The sequence below is a fragment of the Bombina bombina genome, chromosome 6 (assembly GCF_027579735.1).
Source record: "Bombina bombina isolate aBomBom1 chromosome 6, aBomBom1.pri, whole genome shotgun sequence".
NCBI classification, from domain to species: Eukaryota; Metazoa; Chordata; class Amphibia; order Anura; family Bombinatoridae; genus Bombina; species Bombina bombina.
Window position 1 is genome coordinate 151,015,521 of NC_069504.1, and position 20,991 is coordinate 151,036,511.

A 20,991-nucleotide genomic window follows, 5' to 3' on the forward strand; every position below is an offset into this window, starting at 1 on the left:
TCGTGCACGCTTTCCCCCATAGATATCAATGGGGAGAGAGTGTTAGAAAAAAGACACCTGAATGAAAAATCTCTGTAATGCAACCCCATTGATGTCTATGGGGAAAAAAGTTACGTTTAAACCTAACACCCTAACATAAACCCTTAGTCTAAACACCCCTAAACACCGACACTAATAAAAGTTATTAACCCCTATTGCACCACTCCCCGACACTATAATAAAGTTATTAACCCCTATTCCGCCGCTCCCCGACATCGCAACACTATAATAAAGTTATTAACCCCTATTCTTCTGATCCCCAACATTGCCAACACTATAATAAAGTTATTAACCCCTAAACCTCAGGCCTCCCACATCACTGCTACTAAATAAACCTATTAACCCCTAAACCTGCGAACTGCCAGCCCCCCCACATTGCAAAACACTTAAACTATTAATCCCTAAACCTAACACCCCCCTAACTTAAAATTACAATATACTGTAACTATATTTAAATAAATAAAAACTTACCTGTGAAATAAAAATAAACTTAACATTAAACTATAAATTAACCTAACATTACTATTCTAATAAAATAAAAAAATACTACCAATTAAAAAATCAAAATTACAAATTTAAAAAACTTAACACTACGAAAAAAAAATAAAAAAATCTAAAATTACAAAAAATAATAATTACTAAATTATGAAAAAATAAAAAACACTAAGCTTACAAAAAATAATAAACAAAATGATCAAAAATAACAACAATTACACCTAATCTAAGAGCCCTATAAAAATAAAAAAGCCCCCCAAAATAAAAACACCCCCTAGCCTACAATAAACTACCAATAGCCCTTAAAAGGGCCTTTTGTAGGGCATTGCCCTAAGTGAAACAGCTCTTTTACCAGTAAAAAAAAATCCACCACCCAACCAACCCCCCAAAATAAAAAACCTTAGCTACCCATTGCCCCTAAAGGGGCATTTGTATGGGCATTGCCCTTAAAAAGACATTCAGCTCTTTTTCACTGCCCTTAAAAGGGCATTCAGTTCTTTTACAAAAGACTAAAGCCCTAATCTAAAAAAAAAAAAACACCCCAAAAAATGGAAGAAAAAAAAAACACTAACCCCATAAAATCTACTCATGGTTGCTGAAGTCCGGACATCCATCTTCATCCAGGCGGCGAGAAGTCTTCATCCAGGCAGCGACACCTTCATCCATCCTGGGGGCATCTTCTATCTTCATCCCAGCGGGGGGCAGCTATCCTGGAAGCTGATCCCATCCTGCTCAGAGTGTCCTCTTCATACGATCACCTCCGTACACTGAAGTTAAATGCAAGGTAGCCGTTTCAAAATGGCGTACCTTGCATTCCTATTGGCTGATTTGATTCTTCAAATTCATATCAGCCAATAGAATGAGAGCTTCTGAAATCCTATTGGCTGTTCAAAACAGCAAAAAGGATGAGAGATACTGAAATCCTATTGGATAAATCTGTGAAAGAAGATCACAGACAGAGGGCGCCCCTTAGTGTGATATTGTGGTTGGAAAGGAGTATATGCAAATCTTGTGTTGTGGTTATACTCACAAGTAGGGCAGCACCCTATGTGCACTGCTAAGTAGTGCAGGCTGGCAGCTTTCAGCGTCCCAGCAAACTGATCCTAGGTGAGGGGACAATAGGCGCAGATGTCCAGGTGTCCTTCCTGGGTAGATCAAACCAAGCTCAGGCTTCCAATAGGTTCAGTATATTTGATTAAAAACAGGTTAAAACAAAGGGTGCAAACATTCACCCAAAGCATATAAAAACAATGCATATATCAGATTGCAACGCGTTTCTCAGCTGTGCTAGCTGTTTCATCAGGCATCTGTTATCAAATTGGAAGCTCTGGCTTTTAAATGCAAAATAACCAATCCCCTCACTCAAACTGTAACAGCCCATTTACTAACTAAACAGGTGTAATTGATTAACATGTATGCTTTTATAATGTATATTTCTAAAAGTGCTAAGCATTTAATGATATATAACAAACCCAAAGCAAACAAATTAGTCTAATACGCAATGTACTGGTATCATTACTATATAGATATATCGTCAAAAGCACAAATATGTGTTTAAAGCGAGACATGCTCTAAACGTGTAGACCCATATTGTAGTTGCAACAGAGATCTAAAATGTATCTGTTTCCAAGAACATTAACCAACAATCATTTGAACTGAAATAATTGGCAATGACTTTGATAGTGTGAATACATCTTAATAAATCAACAGGTTTATACTTGATACCAATTAATTGTTACATGGATGGACTTATATGTAATGTATAGATCACAAAAATTCCCCCCTTTGCACTTAGTAATGGCACTGACCATGTTAATAAGTTTAAAGACTCAGTATGTGACCGGTATAATCCCTTAGTGATGTGTTGTCATCCAATCTAAAGAGATATAACTCAATATAGATTTCCAAATATCGTGCAGTGATAAAATCATATGTAAAAAGAACCGGCTACCAAATTGTCTCCTGACAGTGAAATATCAATCGCTGATGAGACTACCGTGTGTATCCAAGTGGGCTTTTTAAGTATAGTATAATACGGGTATTGCCTACCTGTAGTGGCAATGGATGAATGAAGTCAGCTGAGCATCGTATCTCAGAAAGTCATAAGTGATGTAATTCATGTTGTAATGAAAGGAGTTTCCCAAAGCTGCCAATAGCAGCGAACTCTTGATGCGTCCAACGCATTAACAAATGTAATATGGATGTGATTAATTGGTGTATATGTGTATGAAATAGATGCTCCCATCGAGTGATATGTGATGCTATATGGTATGTATTGTGAAGTGACGCTATATGTTATATACATTTCATAGGTCTAACAATCAAATCCCTTATAATACATTATACAGTGATAGGTTTACTAAGGAGTGCTCTGCTGTAATACTCCCATAGGTGTCAGGATCCTAAGTCTGTTCACTTGACTGTTGCAATAAGTTGATTTGTCTAGTTAAAACAACATTGAGTATTGTTATATATGAAGCCATCTGTATATTATTCTTTTCATTTGACAGTTAATTTTATTATATAATAATATATTTCTCAAGGCAATATAACTGCTACATTGATTTATTTACTATTTTAAAACTATTTCTGTAGTAAATTAATCATACCTTAAAAGCCCAAGTGATAAACATGTTAAAGAAACCTGCATTACAATTAAATTTTTAATAAATTCAAAAAAGCTAATTTATATTTGTAGTTGATTCTGCAATTATTTTTTATAATTGGTAAGTACTACATATATGCTATACATATGGTATGTATTATGATGTGTGCATATGGCTGAGGTAGGTACTTAAATAGAAAAAAATATATAATAATTTCTGTAATGGAATGTCACCAATGTATCCTGTCCAAATTAATTAACTACCAGATCCGTAAATGTTGGCCTGTGGATACAGTAATGTGTGTTGCCTAGTATAATTATGTAACTAGATTTCATGGGGATGAAGCTTATTTAAATAAGCCATAACAAAACAATTATATCATGTTAAATATATTTATTTTTCAGAGCTTCTTTTGTAGGTTAAACCACAGCAGTGACTTTTCTCTCTGTTATGCAGAGGAGCCAATATATTGTTACACACCACACAACTTCACCCGGGATCAAGCCTTGTATGCCAGAGGATATTGCTGGACAGAACTTAAAGATGCACTACCAGGGATGAATAGCAGCCAATGGCCTTCGTTGTTTGAGCACAAGTTTCTTCCCTACGCTCTTTTGGCCTTTGCTGGGATCATGTATATTCCTGCACTAGGTTGGGAATTTCTTGCCTCCACAAGATTAACTTCAGAGCTAAATTTTCTGCTCCAGGAAATTGATAACTGTTATCACAGGGCAGCCGAGGGACGAGCCCCTAAAATAGAGAAGCAAATTCAATCTAAAGGACCTGGTATTACAGAAAGAGAAAAGAGAGAAATAATAGAAAATGCAGAGAAGGAAAAAAGCCCTGAACAAAATCTCTTTGAAAAGTACCTGGAAAGAAGAGGTCGGAGTAACTTTTTAGCCAAACTATATTTAGGGAGACATTTACTCATTATATTTTTAAGCATCTTACCAATTACATATTTAAGTACTTATTATGCAACTCAAAAACAGAATGAATTCACGTGTGCTCTAGGGGAACCCTATGATAAAACCAGCAACTCCAAGCTACATATACGAATGAACTGCAAGCTACCCTCTGTGCAGCTACAACGTATAATTGCTTCAGTCGATATTTTTTTACTTAGTTTCATGAACTTAATTATTCTTATGAATTTAATTCATTTGTTCATTGTTCGAAAGTCCAATTTCATTTTTGACAAGTTAAACAAGGTAGGCATAAAGACTAAGAAACAGTGGCAGAAATCACAATTTTGTGACATCAATATACTTGCCATGTTCTGTAATGAAAACCGGGATCACATCAAATCCCTAAATCGTCTGGATTTTATCACTAATGAAAGTGATTTGATGTATGATAATGTTGTTCGCCAATTGCTTGCAGCATTGGCTCAGTCCAATTATGATGCCACCCCAACAATGCGTGATTCAGGGTCTCAGACAGTGGACCCAAGTGTAGATCCTGCAGACATTGATGTCAATGAACATCTTGTTATAAAGCGACCTCGAAAGAAGATGAAATGGATTCCAAGTAGCAACCCTCTGCCTCAGCCCTTTAAGGAACAACTGGCTATAATGAAAGTTGAGAATGCCAAACCTGAAAAGCCTAAGCCTGTAAGACGGAAAACTGCATCCGACAGCATCATAACACCTCTAACTGAAGCTTCTTCAAAGTCATCTCCACTGTCTCAAAAAAACCACACAAGCACCAACACAGCTGAGAAAAAACATGCTCGTCACTTTTCCTTAGATGTCCATCCATATGTTTTAAACAATAAAAAACCCAAATCAGAGACACAAGACAGCGCTCCTATTGCCATGTCTGAAAGCCATGAGGGTGATTTCCTAAACCAAGAGGAAAATGCAATTGTTCAAATTTCATCTTCTGTGAAAGGTAAGACTTTTATATTCACCCAACCATATTGTAGACATTGCATTAGAAATCATAGATATAATAGAATTACCACTTAAAAAAAATAAACAATCGAAGTATGGGCTTTCTTCAGCAGTTTTTCCCAAATACAGTCTAGGTTAAAAAAAGATTTCTACATGATTGCTATTATAATTTTGTATTTTAGAAATAAAGTAACAAGTTTAAACAAAATTAAATCTGCAGAAAATATCTGAATAGGTTTCATAGGGGCAGTCAGGGAACAAAAATAGGCCAGGGGAATTTAAAGCAAAGCAGCCCACTCTTCCCCCTTTTGCTAAGCCCACTCTTCCCCCTTTTGCTAAGTATAATGTACTTGCTTGATTTACAACAACATTTAAGGTTTTTAACATCCTTCTGTCACTGTATTGTGGATGTCATTAAATAGTAAAAAATTTGAATTGTAATAATAAAAAAGAACAGAAGCTATTAAAGTTCTCATTTAAAGGGACACTGAACCCAATTTTTTTTCTTTCCTGATTCAGATAGAGCATGCAATTTTAAGCAACTTTCTAATTTACTCCTATTATCAAATTTTCTTCATTCTCTTGGTATCTTTATTTGAAAAGCAAGAATGTAAGTTTAGATGCCGGACCATTTTTAGTGAACAACCTGGGTTGTTCTTACTGATTGGTGGAATAGGGCCCTCAATTCCTCCTGTATGTGTTTGTAAATTTTGTCCTGTCTCTTACAAGTTTTATATAATAGTTTTTTTTTAAATGAATTGTATCCATGGACAGCGCTGTGGAATATGTTGGCGCTTCATAAATAAAGTATAATAATAATAAAATAATAAATTCACCCACCAATAAACAAGTGCTGCAAGAGAACGAAGAAAATTTGATAATAGGAGTAAATTAGAAAGTTGCTTAAAATTGCATGCACTATCTGAATCACGAAAGAAGAAAAAAATGGGTTCAGTGTCCCTTTAAATAAATAATAAATAATCACTGCTCACCAGTCTGTGTAATCACAGTCACTGAAAATAACAGGCACCTGAACATGTAAACTACACTATCAGAGAGAAACAACATTCACAAACATCCACATACACAGACAAACGCACAACAGACATACACATACACACACAAACGTACACCAGACATACACATGCACACACAAACGTACACCAGACATACACATGCACACACAAATGCATACCAGACATACACATGCACACACAAACTCATACCAGACATACACATGCACATGCACACACAAACGTACACCAGACATACACATGCACACACAAACTCATACCAGACATACACATGCACACACAAACTCATACCAGACATACACATGCACACACAAACGTACACCAGACATACACATGCACACAAAAACTCATACCAGACATACACATGCACACACAAACGTACACCAGACATACACATGCACACACAAACGTACACCAGACATACACATGCACAAACAAACTCATACCAGACATACACATGCACACACAAACGTACACCAGACATACACATGCACACACAAACTCATACCGGACATACACATGCACACACAAACTCATACCAGACATACACATGCACACACAAACGTACACCAGACATACACATACACACACAAACTCATACCAGACATACACATGCACACAAAAACTCATACCAGACATACACATGCACACACAAACGTACACCAGACATACACATGCACACACAAACCTACACCAGACAAACTCATGCACACACAAACTCATACCAGACATACACATGCACCTTTTAAACAGAGCTAAACTGGAAGCTTCTAAGTAAGTTTTTAAAAGGCATTTTTATATCAGTATCTGTGCATATTATTCTTTATAATAGTGTATATTACACACAGTTATATGAAAATTGGTGTATACTGTCCCTTTAAGTGATTTTCAATCTAAAATAGGTACCAAGCGACTTTTTATTTATCATTTCTTTAATCTGTTTCTTACTAGTATACATGACAAATTTACATATATCCTTCTGTTCATTTTTTAAAGACAATGTATTACCTGTATCCCTAATACATTTGTGTAACATGCACACGTCATCTGTTCTGTTGATATGACAAAGCTTATTTAGATCATCTGTATCTAACACACATGAAGCAGAAGACCAAAGTCTTATACTTCTATTTAGCTTTAGTATGCACTCTAATAATATGGACAACATTTATCAATGTGCGATTGCACAGGGTTCCCAATTAGAAAACCTGACAGCCCTGATAATCATTGCACAAGCAGCCACTGGTGCAACACTGCTCCTGCTGCAGCCAATAGTTTGAAGCAGTGGTCTAAAGCCTGCACCAAATGAGCTCCAAAGCTGCATCCACAGTTTGATCAATTGAGCCCTATGTGCACCACCTCCTGCCCTAACTGTATTTTTCATAAGGAAGAAATGGTTTTGCGAGTCATAGAGCTTTTTATATTTGGAAGATATTTTGCCTTTATCTTCTTCAGCAATGAGATTGTCATGATAGGTGTTTGTCTAAAAGAGAGGTTTCTGTTCCTGCAACAGTTAGGTGTACTGTACCTTTAATGAGGCCTAGAAGATCAATGGCAGTAGTCTATATTAGCTCTGTGTTTGTAGCATGAGGTTGCTTGTGTATTGAATGGATTCAAGCTTGTTTCATTCTGCTGTTGTCATACTGGACTCTAACCCTTTACCCCACATATACAACTCCTTCTGTGTGCATGTATGTAATTCCCCTTTCCCTCACAACACAGAATTATTCATTTGCTCACTCATTTTGTTTCATATTGACTACTGTAACCTCCTCCTAAGTGTCCTTCCCAGCATCTGCCTTTCTCCCTCCAGTCTATCAGTTAGACAAATCTACCTAAGTACCTTCTAGTCTCTACATGTCCCAATGTGATTTGGAAGAGTTCAAAATAATAACCCTAACTTATAAAGCTCTCAACAACCTCACACACTCACTATACTTCCTCACTTATCTCCAAATACTTCTCAAATCATTCTCTTCCATCAACCTCTTCCTTTGTCCATCAGTTCCCATCATTACTATTTCCCTCTTTCATTCTGTAAAACTCTCTATCCTGCTCCATCAGATTGTCTCCCACCTTGGACAGTATACTGTACATTAGTTTTCCCTTAATGTGTTTACAATTGCTTTTTTTACCAACTGCAGAGTAAAAATGTATGAAAATGAGCTTTTTAAGGTTTATTTGTATATATTAAAGCTCTGATTTTGTGTTTTGAAGCCACAACCTAATAAAATGGGTTGAGCTTGTAGGTATAATCAGATATCATTACTGTATCACATTGTGTACATATACCTGCTTCTTTATCTTATATCTGTCCATAAAACAATCACCAGTACTTGGAGAGAACAATGGAAAATCAACATTTTATTACCTTATCTCTGTTATATCCTACTGGGAGTATAATTTCTTCTGCTGGCTGTGTTTACAAAGCTTATCTATAGCTGGGACCTGCGGCCACAAACTTTCAGAATAGGTGGGGATACCACATGCTAAATTAACTATTTCAAATGCCAATATAAGGGTAAAGGATGTACTTGTAAATAATTTAATACACTCCAGCAGGTAAAGTGGATCATTGGGAACAAATTAAAGGGGAGAACATTTTTGAGTAAACTGTCCCTTTAAGACAATTGTTGATAGCCCATCTATCTAGAATGCCTTACCAACTCTTCTTTAAAAGTTCCTCTACATCCTAACTGACAAATACATCTTGAGATGCCTTGTCTAATGCAGCAATCTATGTTGTAAGCTACCCCACACCTACCAGGGGGTTACTAAAAAAAGAGTTAAATGCTGAATGAAAGGAAGCTACAGAGTGGGGAATTGTTGGTGAGATTTTTTCTTTTAGAGTTGAATTCTTAATTAATTCCTGCTCTGTTAACAGTTTGGTAGCTTTTTCTTTTCACAATAGAAGTATCTTTACTGAAATGACTGACATGGCTTGTACGGACATTCTTATATCCTAAACAGAAAATAGCAAGTTATGTTTAAATATACATTATTTTTTAATGTACGCTGTAGCCATAAAAGGTTGTGTGTAAGCCCTCTAGTGCGCTGTGTTAGTGTACCGTGTGGTTTCAGTGCAAGGCAGAATAATTGTTCATTCTGCCTGCAATTGTTTGTATGATGCACAACAATAATACAAAATAAGAGACTTGGGAACAACAATAGCATAATAGCTTGTTCTATGGCAAGTTACCACCCTTGGAGCAGCCTAAAGAATTTTCCTGTAGTATATCAGTCTGTTCCTGATTTAAAGGGACAATTCACCCAAAAATTCTGCCCTTTGAATTGTTCCCAATGATTCATTTTACCTGCTGGAGTGTTTTAAATTGTTTACAAGTAGCTCCTTTACCCCTATTTTGGCATTTGAAATAGCTGATTTAGCCTGTGGTATCCCAACCTATACTGAAAGTTTTTATACTGGAGTATATTCTATTGAATAGCCTAAGTAAACACAGCCAGCAGAAGAGATTACACTCTCAGTGGGGGGAATGATAATTAAGTAATAAAATTATAATTTTCCATTGTTCTCTCTAAATCAGTGATTTTTAACCTTTTTTTTGCCGTGGCACACTTTTTTACATTAAAAAATCCTGTGGCACACCACCATCCCAAAAATTTTTAAAAAATCACACATTGTAGCCTAATACAGCATATATATATATATATATATATATATATATACACATACAAACACACACACACATACTGTATGTATTGTGCTGTTATGCCATGCCTCCTACAAACTAGGAGCAAAGTTTAAAAAATATGTCACACTGTTGTCAGTCTGCCGTGGTACACCTGAGGATCTCTCATGGCACACTAGTGTGCCACGGCACACTGGTTGAAAAACACTGCTCTAAATATTGAGCTTTGGTTTTCTAGACAAATATAAGATAAGGAAGCAAGTCTGTGTACATAAAAGTGATAACATAATGCGATATGATATTACCTGAAGCTCAACCCATTGTAATAGGCTGTGGTTTAAAAGCACAAAACCAGCTACTTCATATACACAAAAAAAACGAAAAATGCAATTTCTAATAAATGTTATACTCTGCAGCTGGTATAACAAGTAATTGAAAATACAGTCATATAAAAACAATTTTACAGTGTACTGTCCCTTTAACAGTGCGGTCCAGTCCCAAAATAACCAGGTAATCCCCCTCTGAACAAGAGAAACAGCAAAACCCAAGACAAACGTTTCGGCCTAGTGTGGTCCTCATCAGTGAGGTGCAGCCATATCCCTCTAGGCACCCGTTGCTCAGTATGCTTAGAGGGATATGGAACAGTTGCTCAATGTGCTTAGAGAGATATGGCTGCACCTCACTGACGAGGCCCACACTTGGCCGAAATGTACGTCTGTTTTTTTGCCTGTTTAGTCAGGGTCAAACTGATATACTACAGGAAACTTCTTCTCTGTGAAAGGCACATGTTGAGCAAAATAGGCTGCTTCTAGGGTGGTAACCAGCCATAGAACAAGCTATTATGCTATTTTTAGTTCCCAGGTTGAGCGCTTCTCTCTTTTTGTATAAGTTTATTGTTGTGCATCAATCACACAATTGCAGGGAGAATCAAACATGATTCTGCCTTGCACTGAAACCCCACGGTTTATATACACAGCACACTAGAGCGTTTCTCTCTTTTTATTAATTTACAACTTTAAACAAAAGCCTGTTTCCTTTGCGGAAATAGGAACAATACACCTAATACTGGGTAATACATTAAAATAGCTGCAGAGATTTCTTGCTTCGGGCAGAAATACATGCATAGATTGAAAAAAAAAAAAAAAACATATAAAATACTCCCTTCTTAATTCTAGAGGTAGAAATTGGACTTCTCTGATTACTATTACCTCATAATCTCTTTGTCATTTATATTTACACTTTTTTTTTTTTTCCTGGCAGTTTCTTTCCACTTAAAGGAACATGAAACCTAATTTTTTTCTTTCATGGTTTAAATATAGAATACAATTTTAAACAACATTTCAATTTACTTCTATTATAAAATTTGCTTCCATCTCGTGTAAATCTTTGCTGAAAGGTTTATCAAGGTAAGCTCACGAGCAGCAAAGAACCTAGGTTCTAGCTGCTGATTGGTAGCTGCATATATATAACGATTGTCATTGGCTCACCCATGTGTTTAGTTAGAAACCAGTAATGCATTGCTGCTCCTTCAACAAATTATACCAAAAGAATGAAACAAATTAGATAATAGAAGTAAATTAGAAAGTTGTTTACATTTGTATTCTCTATCTGAATCATGAAAGAAAATGTTAGGGTTTCATCATGTCCCTTTAAACACATTTTTCTATTCTGCAGACAGGGCACAGTACATTTTCACAAAACAGGCTCCCAATTACCTTAGACTGAAGCACATACAACTCCTCAAACATTAATTTACTATATGAGTACAACACCATGCACACTATGTGAATGACTGCATACCATAGCCCTTTGTCCCTTAACTAAAATAAAGAAATCCATAATTGTGGAGTATAGAAATATTAATTTTAATGTTGTGACTGTCACACTTCACTTTGAGGTCAGAGTGAGACAGTCTCTGCCCATAATGGGGAAGTCACAACAGAACTGGTTAACAGGCACCGGAGCTCGTAGGAAGAGCTGTGTATATAACTCATCTATTGTACACACTCTCACACATACACATGTTTTTTATTATTTTAAAATTAGTGATCCACAGCTTGTTGAATTGTGCACATATCTCAGCTTATCACTTATGACAAGGTTTCTCTGAAATAGTATCTCTATGTTGCGTCTTTGTTTTATATAAAGGGACAGTCTACACCATGGTCATCTTAAAGTCTTACCTTAGATTAAGCTGCAAATAGTCTCCTGCACCCCTTTCTATATCATGCAGCAGGAATAGTAAAAAAATATTTTAGAATGAATATCGTTTCTGGCCACTTTAAAATGGCTGCTAAGGTCTGCCCACTGATGACATCACAATCTGGGCTGCATATGGTACCCAGTCACAAAAGGCTCACTAGTTGGATCCAACAGACTGTCAGTGCTATACAGCAGAATGCCTAGATGCATCCCAGATCATCCTGTTATCAGTGGGTGGAGTTTGGCAGCCATTTTAAAGTGGCCAGAAACAATATTCATTTAAAAAAACTTTTTACTGTTCCTGCTGCATGATATAGAAAGGGCACATGAGGATATTTGCAGCTTAATCTAAAGTAATACTTTAAAATGACTAAGGTGTAGACAGTCCCTATAAGTAAAGACTGTGGGACAACATTAAGGAGAATGTTTCAAGGCTCCACAACAATGAATTTCTTCATATTTCTTCATTTTATTTACTGGACATTGTCCTGTGGTATAAATGTATTCAGATTATACAGGGAGTGCAGAATTATTAGGCAAGTTGTATTTTTGAGGATTAATTGTATTATTGAACAACAACCATGTTCTCAATGAACCCAAAAAACTCATTAATATCAAAGCTGAATATTTTTGGAAGTAGTTTTTAGTTTGTTTTTAGTTTTAGCTATTTTAGGGGGATATCTGTGTGTGCAGGGGACTATTACTGTGCATAATTATTAGGCAACTTAACAAAAAACAAATATATACCCATTTCAATTATTTATTTTTACCAGTGAAACCAATATAACATCTCAACATTCACAAATATACATTTCTGACATTCAAAAACAAAACAAAAACAAATCAGTGACCAATATAGCCACCTTTCTTTGCAAAGAAACACTCAAAAGCCTGCCATCCATGGATTCTGTCAGTGTTTTGATCTGTTCACCATCAACATTGCGTGCAGCAGCAACCACAGCCTCCCAGACACTGTTCAGAGAGGTGTACTGTTTTCCCTCCTTGTAAATCTCACATTTGATGATGGACCACAGGTTCTCAATGGGGTTCAGATCAGGTGAACAAGGAGGCCATGTCATTAGATTTTCTTCTTTTATACCCTTTCTTGCCAGCCACGCTGTGGAGTACTTGGACGCGTGTGATGGAGCATTGTCCTACATGAAAATCATGTTTTTCTTGAAGGATGCAGACTTCTTCCTGTACCACTGCTTGAAGAAGGTGTCTTCCAGAAACTGGCAGTAGGACTGGGAGTTGAGCTTGACTCCATCCTCAACCCGAAAAGGCCCCACTGTCATATTTCTTGCGGACCTTGTTCTTCATATATCCTTTGGCCTCTAAATCCTTGCACCTTATAGCAAGCCATTTCCTCCTTACCCTATAAATAATTACTGCACTCATCCACACCTGCTTGGAATTCTTGTGCCGCCTACTTTCTACTCCTGCACACAAGCATCTCCCCAAGCTACACTCTGAACGCATCTCTGCAGCTCCCGGCTGTAACAGTTTCGGCTGTGACGTCACACGCCACCGGAACCTCGCCCGATATCGGGAAAGCTCAGCCGTGCAAAGCACAACCGCTTGTTGGGGATATTACAGCATCCTTCCTCTCCTCCAGCCTGCAATAGCAGTGCTTACCGGTAAGTGCCTACTGCATACAGACTTATGAGAAATTGCATAACAACCGCAAGGGGCTATTTATAAAAACGGAACTTTTCATCTAAGAAGCATTCATGTCCTATTACTTACAGGAAAGGCTTGCAACAATGCGAATAAAGCTCATTAAATTTATTCACATCATCAGCAATATCTTATGTTACCCTGACCAATATTAATAGGGATTAATCCCTCAAATGCCGGTTTATTTATTACAGCGCTGTTTTATCTAAAGTGTAAACAGCTGCATGTTACTTTTTACCTTACCTTTTCATGGTTAGCTGAACTTACTCTGTGCATAGATTTAAAGTCTACCATCTTAGTTGTTAAGTTAGCATTGCCTAAAATTATAAGGAAGGAGAATGTATATACACTGTAGCAATTAGAAAGCAATATCTTGTTGATATACAGTGTTCAACATTCCCCCATTCAAACATATCATAATATCTGCAGTTGTGGTCCTTTTCTTATGAAACTCATTCTTATTACAGGAATCTCTTGTGTAAGCCTGACATTAATTCCAAGCCTATACCATGGACCCATCAGCTCTAATCTTCCATGTGGAAGCTCTTACTCAGACTGTTGACAACTTAGCAAAGGGAATGACAGCCCAGCAGACAGAAAATACATCCCTAAAACAGTATATCAATGAAAAAATTGATACCCTTAAGATTACTTTAAGCACCCATGAACCACAACCTAACCCACCTCTACCTTTTACAGGGCAAAGGAACGAATTCAGGGAATTTAAGAATTTGTGTTATTTATATTTTCAGTTAAAACCTAAGACCTACCCTTATGACCATTTAAAAGTCCTTACCACTATATCTTATTTGCGTGGTGAACCACGGATTTGGGCCAATCTCTTCTTTGAGTCAGATGACCCCATACTGTATTCCCTTGACCAATTCTTTAAAGCCATGGCTCAGCTTTACGACGATCCCTTCAAACAGCTTTCAGCTGAGACAGCCATGCGATCTCTTCGACAAAATAAAAGACAGGTTGAGGAGTATATAACCGACTTTAAGAAGTGGTCCTCTGATACCCTCTGGAACGATTTGTCCTTGCGCAACCAGTTCCGCTTGGGCCTATCGGATGCTTTAAAGGACGAGTTAGCCAGACAACCTTTACCAGATACACTAGACCAGCTTATTGATCTTTCTATCACTTTAGACCGACGCATTAGAGAGCGACGTACTGAAAGACGTTACTCTGACTCTACACAAAGATTTCCACAAGTCTATACGGCTTCCTCCTCCACTAATAAATCTGCACCCAAGACTTCTACAGTCCCTATGGAACTGGGTTTCATCCGAGGACCTTTAACTCCACAGGAGAAGCTTAGGCGCAAGGCAAATGATTTGTGCATATACTGTGGAGGTTTAGACCATACCATCAGGGAGTGCACTCAACTTCAACACAGGACTGGTAAGCACAGGAAATTTGAGATTTGCTTTTCATCAAAACATGTACAAATTAACCATTGCTCCCTACCTGTTTTGTTACAGTGGGAACACCTCAGACTAGACTGTCAAGCAATACTTGATTCCGGTGCTAGCCACAACTACATTGATGAAGATTATGTATGGAAAAATAAAATACCATTAGTTAAAAAGTTCAAACCAAGTCTCCTTCGTTTTGTTGATGGTAATGAGATCTCCTCTGGTCCAATACTATACCATACTATCCATATACGTGTTACCACTAACACTCATCATACTGAATTTGTAACTTTTGATGTGATTCCATCACCTCTCTACCCTGTAATCTTAGGTATACAATGGTTCAAAAAGCATGACCCCAGTATTCTATGGTCAACTTCTGAAGTTACTTTTAACTCCTCTTATTGTAAGGACAACTGTTTATACCACGAACAACTACTTGTTGTAGATCCTCTCACAATACCCGAGGAATATACAGCATTTTCTGATGTATTCAGTAAAAAGGATTCTGAAACATTGCCACCACACAGGGTGTATGACTGTCCCATAGACCTCCTACCAGGCGTGGACATACCTTATGGCCATATCTTCCCCTTATCTGAACCCGAATTAGAACATTTAAAGACATACCTAAAGGAAAATCTACAAAAAGGCTTTATCCGACCCTCGACTTCTCCTGCAGGGGCTGGAATCTTCTTTGTTAAAAACAAAGACCAGTCTCTTAGGCCAATTATAGATTATAGGGAATTGAACAAACGTACCATAAAAAACAGATACCCCTTACCTTTAATACCCCAACTCATAGACAGGCTAAAATATGCAAACTACTATACTAAACTAGATTTAAGGGGCGCCTACAATCTAGTACGCATAAAACCTGGACATGAATGGCTTACAGCTTTTCGCACCCGTTATGGGTTATATGAGTATACTGTAATGCCATTCGGCCTTTGTAACGCCCCTGCCACCTTCCAGTATTTTATTAATGATATATTCAGGGACTTACTCGACCTTTTTGTTGTTATCTATTTGGATGACATTCTTATTTTTTCTTCCACTCTTGAGGAACACATAAAACATGTAAAGATTATTCTCACACGATTAAGAGATAATTCTCTCTATGTGAAATTAGAGAAATGTATCTTCCATTCCAAACACATTAAGTTTCTTGGCTATGAAATCACACCAAAGGGTATTCAAATGGAAGGAAACAAAGAATCGGCTATCCTTGACTGGCCACCTCCCAAGACTAAGAAGGATGTCCAAAGGTTCATGGGATTTGCCAATTACTATCGTAAATTTATTAAGAACTTTGCCGCTTTGACTAGACCTCTTAGCAACCTCACTAAAAAGGAGGGTAGATTCATTTGGACTCATGACTTGCAATATATTTTCGACTATTTGAAGTCTGCATTCACATCTGCTCCCATTCTACGTTTCCCGGAGCCCAACCATCAATATGTATTAGAGGTGGATGCTTCTAATTATGCACTAGGGGCCATTTTGTCCCAAAGACAAACCCCAACAGAACCTCTTCATTCAGTAGCTTATTATTCCAGACTTTTGACCACTCCTGAAATTAACTACCCCATAGGGGAGAAGGAACTCTTGGCCATCAAGGCCTCTTTAGAGCACTGGAGACATTTACTCGAAGGAACTAACATACCTGTCCTGATATACACAGACCACAAAAACCTGGAATATCTCAAAACTAATCGTACTCTCTCCTCATGACAGGTACGATGGAACTTGTTCTTGTCACGTTTCAACTACCTTATCACCTACAGGCCTGCTTCAAAGAACAAGAAGGCAGATGCACTGTCACGACAATTCTCACCCCCGGAGTCTATCCCTGAAGAAAGTTCACTCATACCTCTAGAAAACTTCTTAGGTCTCTCTTTAGACCAGGTCGACACATTCAAGATAGAACAAACGCGGGATACAACCTTACCAAAAAAGGATTTGGCTCAACATCACAATGGGTTGTACTACCACCAACATCAGGTTTACGTACCACCATCTCTCAGACAGCAAGTACTTGCTACCCTCCATGATTCAGTTCTAGCTGGTCATCCGGGTATAAACAAGACACAAGAATTGGTTGCTCGATTCTTTTGGTGGCCCGACTATTTGAATGAAACAGCGTTATTCGTGAAATCTTGTAAAGTATGTACCGTATCAAAGACCACCAGAACTTCACCTACGGGTAAATTGATACCACTACCCACTCCTGATAGACCATGGATGGATATAGCAGTGGACTTCATTGTAGACTTACCCCTTTCAAAGAAACAAAATACTATCTTGGTGGTGGTCGATCTTTTTAGTAAGATGGCTCATTTTATGCCGTTCCATAAAGTACCCACTACTATGGAGACGGTTACCCTGCTACTGAACCATGTCTTCAAACTCCATGGCCTTCCTCATTCCATCACATCGGATAGAGGAACTCAGTTCACTAGTAAGCTCTGGAAACAATTATGCCTTAGTCTCAACATCACAAGGCGACTCAGCACTTCATTCCATCCACAGACCAACGGCCAAACTGAAAGGACCAACCAGTGGATAGAACAGTACCTTCGCTGCTTCTTATCGGCCCGTCAGGACGATTTGGTTGATCTCCTGCCCACAGCAGAATTCGCTTTCAATAATATATGCCACAACACCACTAAAACTTCTCTTTTCTACATCAACTATGGATTTCACCCCTCATTCCAATGGCAGAGTAGCATTCTGAACACCCATCCAGTCGTGAACGAATTGATTAACACCATCACTGATGCTTTCGTTGTAGCCACCGAAAACATCAATCTCGCTAAGGAGAGATATAAAGGTCACTACGATAGAAAACGCTTGCCATCTCCAAACTACCAGTTGGGGGATTATGTTTGGCTCTCCACTCGTAACCTACGATTGCCTTTACCGACCAAAAAATTGTCCTCTACTTATGTCAGTCCATTCCCGATAGCCAACATAGTAAATCCGAATGCCGTAACTCTTTCTCTACCTGCTCACATGAAGATTCATCCCACGTTTCAGGTCTCTCTTCTGAAACCTTATAGAACTTTGCGTCACCACACCGTCCAGGATCTTCATCTACCTACTCTTCCAGTCCCGCAGGATGTTTATGAGGTTCAACAGATCCTTGACTCCCGCATCCACCGCGGGGCTTTGCAGTATTTGATTCATTGGAAGGGTTACCCTGCCTCTGAGGATTCCTGGGAACCTGCTTCTAATTTGGCTGCGCCCCGGCTGCTGGCTCAGTTTCATGGGCGGAATCCTGACCGTCTTGGTCCTGATCTCCGGAGTTGATCATTTGGGGGGGGGGTCCTGTCATATTTCTTGCGGACCTTGTTCTTCATATATCCTTTGGCCTCTAAATCCTTGCACCTTATAGCAAGCCATTTCCTCCTTACCCTATAAATAATTATTGCACTCATCCACACCTGCTTGGAATTCTTGTGCCGCCTACTTTCTACTCCTGCACACAAGCATCTCCCCAAGCTACACTCTGAACGCATCTCTGCAGCTCCCGGCTGTAACAGTTTCGGCTGTGACGTCACACGCCACCGGAACCTCGCCCGATATCGGGAAAGCTCAGCCGTGCAAAGCACAACCGCTTGTTGGGGATATTACAGCATCCTTCCTCTCCTCCAGCCTGCAATAGCAGTGCTTACCTGTAAGTGCCTACTGCATACAGACTTATGAGAAATTGCATAACAACCGCAAGGGGCTATTTATAAAAACGGAACTTTTCATCTAAGAAGCATTCATGTCCTATTACTTACAGGAAAGGCTTGCAACAATGCGAATAAAGCTCATTAAATTTATTCACATCATCAGCAATATCTTATGTTACCCTGACCAATATTAATAGGGATTAACCCCTCAAATGCCGGTTTATTTATTACAGTGCTGTCTTATCTAAAGTGTAAACAGCTGCATGTTACTTTTTACCTTACCTTTTGATGGTTAGCTGAACTTACTCTGTGCATAGATTTAAAGTCTACCATCTCAGTTGTTAAGTCAGCATTGCCTAAAATTATAAGGAAGGAGAATGTATATACACTGTAGCAATTAGAAAGCAATATCTTGTTGATATACAGTGTTCAACATTCCCCCATTCAAACATATCATAATATCTGCAGTTGTGGTCCTTTTCTTATGAAACTCATTCTTATTACAGGAATCTCTTGTGTAAGCCTGACACCCACAAGCTCATCTTTGATGATACCAGCCCAAACCAGTACTCCACCTCCACCTTGCTGGCGTTTGAGTCGGACTGGAGCTCTCTGCCCTTTACCAATCCAGCCACGGGCCCATCCATCTGGCCCATCAAGACTCACTCTCATTTCATCAGTCCATAAAACCTTAGAAAAATCAGTCTTGAGATATTTCTTGGCCCAGTCTTGACGTTTCAGCTTGTGTGTCTTGTTCAGTGGTGGTCGTCTTTCAGCCTTTCTTACCTTGGCCATGTCTCTGAGTATTGCACACCTTGTGCTTTTGGGCACTCCAGTGATGTTGCAGCTCTGAAATATGGCCAAACTGTTGGCAAGTGGCATCTTGGCAGCTGCATGCTTGACTTTTCTCAGTTCATGGGCAGTTATTTTGCGCCTTGGTTTTTCCACACGCTTCTTGCGACCCTGTTGACTATTTTGAATGAAACGCTTGATTGTTCGATGATCACGCTTCAGAAGCTTTGCAATTTTAAGAGTGCTGCATCCCTCTGCAAGATATCTCACTATGTTTTACTTTTCTGAGCCTGTCAAGTCCTTCTTTTGACCCATTTTGCCAAAGGAAAGGAAGTTTCCTAATAATTATGCACACCTGATATAGGGTGTTGATGTCATTAGACCACACCCCTTCTCATTACAGAGATGCACATCACCTAATATGCTTAATTGGTAGTAGGCTTTCGAGCCTATACAGCTTGGAGTAAGACAACATGCATAAAGAGGATGATGTGGTCAAAATACTAATTTGCCTAATAATTCTGCACTCCCTGTATGCATGGTGTTGTGATCCTTTTTAGGTTTTGTGGAATTTAACACTGGTTATAGAATGACTTTATTGCTATGTACATTTAATGTGCACAATAGTTTAAAAGCTTGTAAATACCAGAAACATAAAACCACACAACTAAAACTAAATGCTATATTATTGAATCACTCTTGGGTATAAAAAAAAGATATAAAAACTTACATGACAAATCAATGTTATTTTGTTTAAAAGGAAACTTACTTGTCTGTTATTTAGTTACTTTTTATAAACTGATATGACTATCTGTAGTGTTTGAAGACCATGGGTCTTTTATCTCAATGTAAAAAGTTAACTGTAGCAAAAGTGGCAAAATCCTACTGTGTTTCTGTTTTTTTTATTACAGATACAGCAAAAGCTACTCAAGATACTGAGAAAGAGAATCACCCTCTCTCTGAGAGCTGTATAGATGTGTCTGTCTCTGGGGCATTCCTCACCTGCACTCTCAATCACATGGCAACTGTGGCCTCTGCTACATCAAGTGTTACGCTTAGCCAGGTGAAACCAGAGCCAATGACTGTGTTTAACCGTAACCCTACTCATCCTTTACTCCATATTAGCACATTATATGAAGATCATGAAGACCAGGTCACCAGCTTGATAGATAGAGATCACTCTTCTCCTGACCCGGAAGAAATTATTTCTGTAATCCCACCAAAACAGGTTATATTGACCCCTTTTGTTGAGCCCAGGGCCATAATACGTTCCATGGATTACTAGAGATTAAAGCTGCATCATCTGATTGTGCTAGTCACTGCATGAGCATGGAGAGCAATTCTATAAATATGCTAGAGGAAATTTATATGCACAACTCCTCAACACTATAAAAAAAGAGCTAAATATCTATTGATGTAGTCAGCAGTGTAAAGCACAATGTACAATTGATTCTATTAGATAATGCAGCATGACACTTTAGTAGTCTCCAAACACAACATCCT

General features: G+C 38.2%; 1 protein-coding gene across 2 annotated transcripts in view; it reads left to right on the plus strand.

Moving 5' to 3' along the window:
- PANX2 (pannexin 2) overlaps window positions 1–20,773 on the plus strand; it is a 212,673-nt gene extending 191,900 nt beyond the window's left edge. Inside the window, exons 2-4 of one of the 2 annotated variants that reach the window (XM_053716634.1) lie at window positions 3,597–5,026; window positions 9,112–9,118; window positions 20,433–20,773. In XM_053716634.1, coding sequence (XP_053572609.1) covers window positions 3,597–5,026; window positions 9,112–9,118; window positions 20,433–20,773 — 1,778 coding nt within the window. Of the gene's footprint in view, window positions 1–3,596; window positions 5,034–9,111; window positions 9,119–20,399 lie in introns of both variants that reach the window. The other variant, XM_053716633.1, reaches the window with a different exon arrangement.
- Window positions 20,774–20,991: the final 218 nt, after the last annotated feature.